The sequence below is a fragment of the Musa acuminata genome, chromosome BXJ1-9, assembly GCF_036884655.1.
Source record: "Musa acuminata AAA Group cultivar baxijiao chromosome BXJ1-9, Cavendish_Baxijiao_AAA, whole genome shotgun sequence".
NCBI classification, from domain to species: Eukaryota; Viridiplantae; Streptophyta; class Magnoliopsida; order Zingiberales; family Musaceae; genus Musa; species Musa acuminata.
In genome coordinates, this window is record NC_088335.1 from 2635522 (window position 1) to 2644204 (window position 8683).

An 8683-nucleotide genomic window follows, 5' to 3' on the forward strand; every position below is an offset into this window, starting at 1 on the left:
AATATCATTTTGATTTTATAATGTTCATTCGCAATGGTTCTATCCAAATTAGAGTACTTTGGATATGAACCAATGACTCACCCTATGAAAGCAATAGTGAAAATTTAAATTCATGTTAAATAATTATGTATACAAATATTGTTTACAAAATAAATGAATTATATTTTTTAGATCTTCAGACTATTTTTTTTGTAAACATTATAATTTTAACTTAATTATAAATTCAAATGTTTTTAATCATTAATTTAGTTGTATTTTATTGGTTGGATTAATTCTTGACTTATTGAATAGGACCAAGTGACAAACCAATACAAAAAAAAAAAAAGAGGGGAAAAAGTAAGGATGTACAATGTCGAAATAAAAAAATAAATAAGAACGATACGCAGGATAAGTGAAAATTGAGACATCCTTTACTAAAAAACAAAAATTTAAAGAAAAACATTTTCGAAAAGCTCGCTATTTTTAAATTTATTCTTCATAGTATATAGATATGCTGCGTACGTGAACTCTGCACGCCGACATGCGTCATCAAGCGCATCGCGCCTTGGTCACCCACTCTTGCAATTGTGTATGTAAAGAATTAAATTGGTCGAACCGAGTAAGTGTAAGCTTGTACTCTTACCAGACTGAGATGGATCAAATGTAGCCTTGCCCCAAACATACCATATGCGAAGGCTCGGTCTGTGCGCTTTTGCAACAAGGATTTTAATTTTGAATGATATCTCATATCTTGCGGTACATACCAATTTGTCAGTAGATCGATATGTGAATCGTTCGTTATTAGGTGATACGTCAACAAGCGCATCACGCCTAGGTCACCTACTCTTGCAATTGTGCATGTAAAGAATTAAATTGGTCGAACCGAGTAAGTGTAAGCTTGTACTCTTACCAAACTGAGATGGATCAAATGTAGCCCTGCCCCAAACATACCATATGCGAAGGCTCGGTCTGTGCGCTTTTGCAACAAGGATTTTAATTTTTAATGATATCTCATATCTTGCGGTACGTACCAATTTGTCAGTAAATCGATATGTGAAGAGACATCCGATAAAATTGAAACAATACAGAGAAGATTAGCATGGCCCCTGTGCAAGGATGACACGCACAAATCGAAAGCAAATGCGGAACAATGGGATGCATGTGTTGAATCATTACGATGCAAACATGATCTTTAGATGATAGCTGCAGATGTACAAATAAATAAAGGACAAAAGTATACAGGAATTTAAGATAATAATGTAAAGCTTAACTGAAGTAAGAGTTTTTTTACTGAAATCAATTTCTAAAGAGAAGAAACAAGGAAAGCCGAAATCGACCAAAGCTCGATTCTGGCATAATTTGATAGGAACATTGTATGAACTACTTGGATAACCAATTATGCTCCAATTTATACAAAATAGGTGTTCTTGGAAAGCTTTGTCAATCTAGTTTTAGGCAAATTAAGTTTTACAAGAATTGGAATTTACAATATTTATCAGTAGATCGATATGTGAATAGTTCGTTATTAGGCGATACGTCACCTAGGTCACCCACTCTTGCAATTGTGCATGTAAAGAATTAAATTAGTCGTGAACCGAGTAAGTGCAAGCTTGTACTCGTACCAGACTGAGATGGATCAAATGTAGCCCTGCCCCAAACATACCATATGCAAAGGCTCGGTCTGTGCGCTTTTGCAATAAGGATTTTAATTTTGAATGATATCTCATATCTTGCGATACGTAACAATTTGTTAGTAAATCGATATGTGAATCGTTCGTTACCAGGCGATACGTACTAGGGTGCTAGTAGATCGATACACGAATTATCCATTATCATGTGGTACTATCGATTAGGGTAATTTTCGCCCCATTACCGTAGCAGATGGTATTAGCTTAGGGAAAAGAAAGAAGAGGGAGAAGAAAAGGAAGAACTTGGAGATCAGATGTAGCTCTCCCTCGACGATTCTGATTCGTCGTTGCCCTCCCTCGCCAGACGCTATAAATGAGATATCGCCTCCTCCTCATCTGAGGCGACGAGGCCTTTGCATCGTCGATAACTTTTCTTTATCTATATGAGGGAGAAGAAACATTGACGAGGAAAAGAAACGACACATAAGGAGAAGAAACTATCTTTTCTCCTCGCGGTTTATTTTCCTTGCATGCGGAGAAAAAACGAGACGATATATATATATATATATATATATATATATATATATATATATATATATATATATATATATATATCAAATAATATGCTTTAATACGTTTGTATTGTACCGAGCTGAGATCGAATTTTCAATACCATACGAAATTGCAATACTTTGCGATTCCAATCTCAAGCAATTCTAAATCTAAATTCCCGCGGCTTGTGACTACATGGCTGTCTACCATTCTTGTCTTCAAACCCTGGAACCGGAACCTCATGGTTTTGGCCCGCATCATCACCAGATCAGCACCATGTAACTCAACTGCACCTTTTCCACCTCTGCTCTGCTACTGCTGCAGTAGATACAGCGTCGTCATTACTTCTAGCACTTTCTTCACCCCCAAAAGGGCCAGTCCCTGCAGGGGAAGAAAAGAATGCTTGGAAATAATAAGCTCGTGACAGATGAAGGCCACACCCGGTCGCTGTGTATAGCTGGCAAGCAAGCAAACACCACATGGACCACACAATTGCCTGGTGCGGTCTCGGGTCTCAGTCCAAGGCTTGGTAGCTTAACCCATGTTGCCGTCATTAGTCCAGTATGATATTCAGCCTTGTCTGAGCCCAAGGCATGTCATTTAACGCCACCCACTAGGCCCATTCAATGCACACAAGGTGGTGGTGACCCGAGGAAACAGCCAAAACAATTACTGCACCCTTGCCTTGCTTTACGGCAGAGCTCTTGTCACGACCGGAAACAGAACCTGCCCCCTCCCTCCCCCACACTCTGCATGAATCCATGCCTTGGTACTATTAGAAGCTCCATACTACACTCGTCGGTCACTCGAGGGCTCTCCCCCTTTGTGTGTCATGCGCAGAGGGCTTTCAGTGGAATACAGCCTCCCTGACATAAATGAGATCATGTGCATGGAGATGGAGGTAGAGACAAAGGTCCCAGCTTTGCGATCGTCCCGTCCCACATTGGTCGCCTGTGCTATATAATCTAAGCCACCCTCCGTTGCACCTGCTCACAGGGGAGGTGAAAGAGGAAGGGCAAGATGAGGGGAGTTTATCTGGAAGCCATGTGTTGGTTGGCAGTGGCGGTAGTCCTAAGGTCAGGTACTTGCTCCCCTGCCATTGCTTCCACACAAGATGAGCGTTATCTTGCATCGCCTTATTACGCATACCCACCTGCCTATGGCCAGCCACCTCCACCTCCGTACGGGCAGTCACCACCGCACTATGGCCGACCATCTCCGCCGCTGTATGGACGGCCACCACCACCTCCCCGACATGGCGGATTACCGTCTCACAGGCCACCACCACCTGCTCGTAAGTCGCCGCACCATAGGTACTCACCACCCTCACCCTCACCAGGCCACCCTTCACCTCACTACAGACAGCCGCCACCACAGTATGGTCGACCACCTCCACGGCAGGGAGGTCCACCACCGTCTCCACCTCATCATGGACATAGGCCACCCTATCACAGAAAACCCCCACCTCATCACATAGTACCGCCACCTCAACATGGACAGCCCTCGCCACCACCACAGTATGGACAGCCATCGCCACCACCACAGTATCGCCAACCACCGCCACCGCCACAGTATGGCCAACCAGCACCACCACCCTCCCACAAATGCCCTCCAACTCACAGGAGACACCCACCTCCTCCACAGGGACGGCAACCACAACCACCACATTATGGCCGTCAACCACCTCCTTATGGCCAGCAGCCACCTTCACCGCACCATGGTCATGCACCAAAGAAACCACCACACAGACAACCATCTCCCCCGCATTCAGCACCTCCGTATGGCAAGCTGCCACCTCCACCGCACCATGAACATGCACCAAAGAAATCACCTCCGCTACATGCATGGCCCCCGCCACAATACAGGCATCCTCCGCCACAGTATGGGCAACCACCACCTCCAACTCACCGGAGACATCCACCTCCGCAACATGCACGGCCTCCACCACCACCTCATGGAAAGCCACCATCACCGCACCATGGTCATGCACCAAAGAAACCACGGTCTCCACCACATGCACGGCCATGTCCACCGCGGCGAGGACAAACACCACCCCAGTATGGACCTCCATCACCACCATCTCATGGAAAAAGACCACCTTCCCCATCGCCAACTCCACCATCTTACGGTTACCCGCCACCGACATATGGATCGACACCACCGGCAGGAAGCTATCAACCGCCTCCTCACCATGGCCGGGTTCCACCACGACGGTAAACACCACCAGCGCAGGGGCAGCCATCTCCTTCACGGCAGATGCCATCTCCGCCATCGCCCTACCAGTTGTCAACGTCACCACCCTATCTATAGTACCTATCAGGTCTCAATGGCCAGCGTAGCAGCAAGAGGTCGTTTGCTTAGGTTTCACTTGCTGATCTTCATGCATGTCTTTCAGGCTATCTATGCAATCGCAAATTATGAATCATCGATAGTTATGTTTTTCCAATCAACAGGTTGGTGTCTTCTACTCTTAACAAAAACAACCGTATGAACGATGTGGAATAATCCACAATATGCGATGAAGTAGGGTTCTGAAATTGTTACTCTGCAGCAAACAAAAAATGGCACAAGGAACCAAATTTTCGTCATTCCAGGTAAAACTTTTAATATCAAAGGATAAATAAACGAACAAAACTCTATGCAACAGCTCCCTTAGAATGTGGAAAAGACTCTCTACGGCAATGTGCTAATGCAACTACATCCTTAAAATGAGTAGAAAAGACTCTATTAGAACAATGTGCAATTAAGGAACCAAAACAGCACGAAACAGACAAAAAACATCATCCATGCATAAGATTAAAGGCTCCTCAGCCCAGCAAATTTAGTAAAGCCTAGCCCTTCCGAGTGTTGGAAGGCAAAACCTGATTGATAGCACCTGAGGTTCTACTAACGGATAGCAAGAACAGAGAAACTTAGAATACCAATGCTAAATGTGGCTTTATTAGTGAAATACCAGCAAAAAAAAAAAAGATTTGTACAACAATGAGTTCTTCCACGTTGAAGGCCAATGTGATTAACAGTGTATTCTGTGGGCATCAAAACCGTTGTAAGCCCCAAATTATACGATTAACTACGTGCATTTGGCCTCGAAGAACCTCCCTCTCATCTTTGTGTATTTGTATCCCAAAATTCCCAGCCAAAACTTGCACATCCTAACCTCTTATCCGTATCTGGGCTTCCCCAAAAAATTCGTAAGCATTCATCCTTCAGTACCTATTATTTTGTACCGGTCCTATAGTTTTACCAAGAGAATGCAACAAACTTAGTTTAATCTTCTTCCAGTAATTCCTATATTTTAATCGTGCTCCAATCTAACAAAAATCAATTTTCATTCTAAATATCATCGACATTCTCACCTCTCAGAGTGTGCTACTTTACTTCAACATAAAGTTTTCTATAAAAATGCTTCAGATTTAGCAATGTGATTAGCTGAAGCTGTTGGATTTGAAGCTGTCTTTCCTTTCCACCATATAATATATGCACCCTCACATATAATTCCCATCCATGTCCCATCAATTGACTTTACCAGCTCTGCATTCTAAAATTTTGTGTTTGTTCCGAGCATCATCTAGTGTAAGAGGGCAATATAAACAAAGAAAACTTTCTGAACCTGAAAATTAGCATAATCGAAGAAGTCAGAGCTAATAGTGGAGAAATAGCCAAGTTTAATTGATCCAAACATAAATTTACTAGGTTTAAGCTTCTTCAACTCTGTCTATGCAAATATCTGAATTTGAAGGGTGAAAGGTTGACAGTGCATGCATTTCTAGCAATCCTTTACAGTGACTATGACATCTTAGATTCTTGTTATTCAATGCTACACTGTGCAGGAACTTGAGATAATATAGATGTAGATGTAGTATTGATATAATATTTCCATGAAATAAAAGATTTTAGTTTGACATGGTCCTGGTTGAATTGGCACACCCGATAAGATTTGTTCTTAATCCTCAAAGTAAACTACACAAACCTTGTTACATAGAAACCGGAGTTTTGCCAAGGCATACTAGCCGATCAGTAAGAATGCTTTGTGTAGATGAACATGGATCACGACCAGCAACATATATATTGTACATAATCAATCGACTGTGCTAACAAAAAGCAGGGTATTGTACATGTTCAAGACAAGTTTGTCAACTGTTTGAAGACTGCTTTCAACAAAGAAGTGATTGCATTCAAAACAGTGCAACTTTTTAGGATTAAATTCAAATAGAGCATACCAAAACACAAAAATGCACTTTGATTATGGACATATTACAGAAAATCCACCATTATCCAGTGGAGGATGCTAAGAAATGCATAATAATGAACAAGTGTCTCTGTGTTTAAGTGTGTGCACAGGCTTATGCAACTGTTCAAATGCCAATATTGCTAAATTCTCGTGACTTGATCTTATAAAATTCTCTAAATATTACCAGATATCACATAATAGACAGCTGACTCCACACATAAGACCCAAACGAACACATCGTATGCCAACATCCAGTAGGAAACACAGATCAAGAAGCAACGTTAACTAGTATATATATGTGCAAATGGTACTTGAAAGCTGTATATGCATCATAACACCTCATTATAATCCCACATCGGAAGTGAGACACAATAGTAAAGCAATCCATGTTGTATATGTAATCCATCAATCTATATGCTTATAGCCAGCCTCCAATAAGAACACATAGTAAAGCAAATATTACATCAATCAAGAAAACTACTTTTACCTAAGTATGTATAGTTACACATAAGGAATAGAACCGATGGTAGACATATCATTTAAAAAGGGAAGAACTAAACCACAACAAGTTTATCATGTGCTCCTTAAACAACCCTTCTCCTTAACTAGTTGCAAAAGATGGATCTAAGTAATGGATTATGATAACTACAATCATATTGGCGATCGACTCTGGTATTCTAGTAACAGATTAGCAATGATCGCCATAATGGGATTGTGAAACATATTAATCGCAGATGAACTAGCAACCCTCCCATCTAATCAAATATATTCGATTAAAAAAGCAAAGTAAATGTATTCCTTCCCTTCTTGATTCGGATCCGATAAGAAATCATCGGCAACCAACAGAGAAAAGAAAACACTAGATTAACTCTTTTGTACCTGGTCTCATTAATTCCAAATATCGGTTTGCAATGTACGATCAAAGAAGACGGGGAACGTTGTCCAATGTCCAGGACAATCACGAACTTTTGCAAAGACGATGCACTGCGGAAGGGAGATGAAGGGGGAGGAAAGAAAGGAATGAAAGAACGCTACCTCAAAGGAGTCCGGGATCGGACCGCCGCGTTCCTGGCCCAACGAAAGGAGATCGGCATCGAGAGGAGAAAAAACTTCGTCATCCGGCTGTCAGGATAAGGGGGCGGAGTAAGAGGAGATCGCCCGGGTCTCTCTTTATAAAGCCGGGCCATGGAGTGTGGGAGACGTGCTGCCACGTGGAGACAATTCATTGGTTGGTCGTCAAATTCCGTTGTGGCCAACAACCGGCGGCCTGGCTCGCAAAAACGGCAACGAATTCTGACAAGCGGGGCTCGGTCTCAACTGTGTCCGTGGCGACACGAGATTCTTAAGATATTCGAGACCCGTTCGTCCTGCATCATTGGGACCCACATCAGGGTGAATGATCCCACGAGACCTGTCCAATTAAACGGCAGTTTTCAGTGAAATATGTCTGGATCCCGACAGATGCTTGAAAGAATCATTTTATACTTACAACAATCATCACTGTCTTGATCCATCTTAGAAGAAACATGTCACAATCATCATTGTCTTGATCCATCGTAGAAAAAATCTGTCATGACAGTATAAGTTGATGTATGAAAACCACTTCAACAAAAAAATTATCACAAGATAAAAAGACATATAAGTCGATAACACCTGATATTTCTTGTAACATAAAAAATATTTTCAATCGATGATAACTTGACACATAACTAGATAACTTAGTTGGCATAAAGGAGATAAAATCTATGTTTGTTCACATAGACATTAGTATAAAAAAAAATTATCATAAGTTATCCATAAAAAAATTTCATGGAATGTTCTTTTTCGTCTATATTATAACTAACTTAAGTATATAAAGAATCCAATCAAAAACTCGTATCTAACCTCGATCTTCATGCAAATCATCCATAGAGCGCATGAGTATATCTATCTTGGACCTTGAAACAACTTTAGAAATATCTTAATGGCACCTCACCCTTATTATTCAACATAAGATAGGCTATACACCATAGCTAATTATATATTACATTCATTTCTTACGTTATTAACTATATTGATGAAAAACATGACATACATGATATATACAAAAGTGATAAGTAAAAATTAAATTTAATATATTTTTTAATTTATGACACCTAACATATTGAAATTAAAGTAGTTAGAAATAAAAAAATTTTAAGATTATCTTTTTGCCTCCACTTGTACACCAATCCAATACGCAAACACATATTTTATTTTTCATCAATATAACTGACAATATCATGACAAATAAGATTATTTATTTTATTTTTAT

At 40.8% G+C, this 8683-nt stretch overlaps 1 protein-coding gene and 1 pseudogene across 2 annotated transcripts; one reads left to right on the plus strand and one right to left on the minus strand.

The window, feature by feature from the left end:
* The first annotated feature begins 1016 nt into the window (after nt 1-1016).
* On the plus strand, nt 1017-1131 carry LOC135594546 (U6 spliceosomal RNA; annotated as a pseudogene).
* Nucleotides 1132-2240: 1109 nt separating this feature from the next.
* LOC108953783 (uncharacterized) lies at nt 2241-7533 on the minus strand. Of its 2 annotated transcripts, none has more exons than XM_018831372.2 (2): nt 7426-7528; nt 2241-4704 (listed from the first exon to the last, which is right to left on the minus strand). In XM_018831372.2, exon 2 carries the CDS (start codon nt 4429-4431, stop codon nt 3007-3009), a length of 1425 nt encoding a protein of 474 aa, XP_018686917.2. In that variant the 5' UTR covers nt 4432-4704; nt 7426-7528; the 3' UTR covers nt 2241-3006. The 2 variants fall into 2 exon arrangements, 1 of the variants encoding a protein (XP_018686917.2); XR_010479064.1 differs by lacking the exon at nt 2241-4704 and adding an exon at nt 4731-5769 and having other exon boundaries at nt 7426-7533.
* Nucleotides 7534-8683: the final 1150 nt, after the last annotated feature.

Coding starts and splice junctions, on each gene's coding strand:
- LOC108953783 (XM_018831372.2), bottom strand. CDS start 4,431: ATGGCGGAGATGGCATCTGCCGTGAAGGAGATGGCTGCCCCTGCGCTG.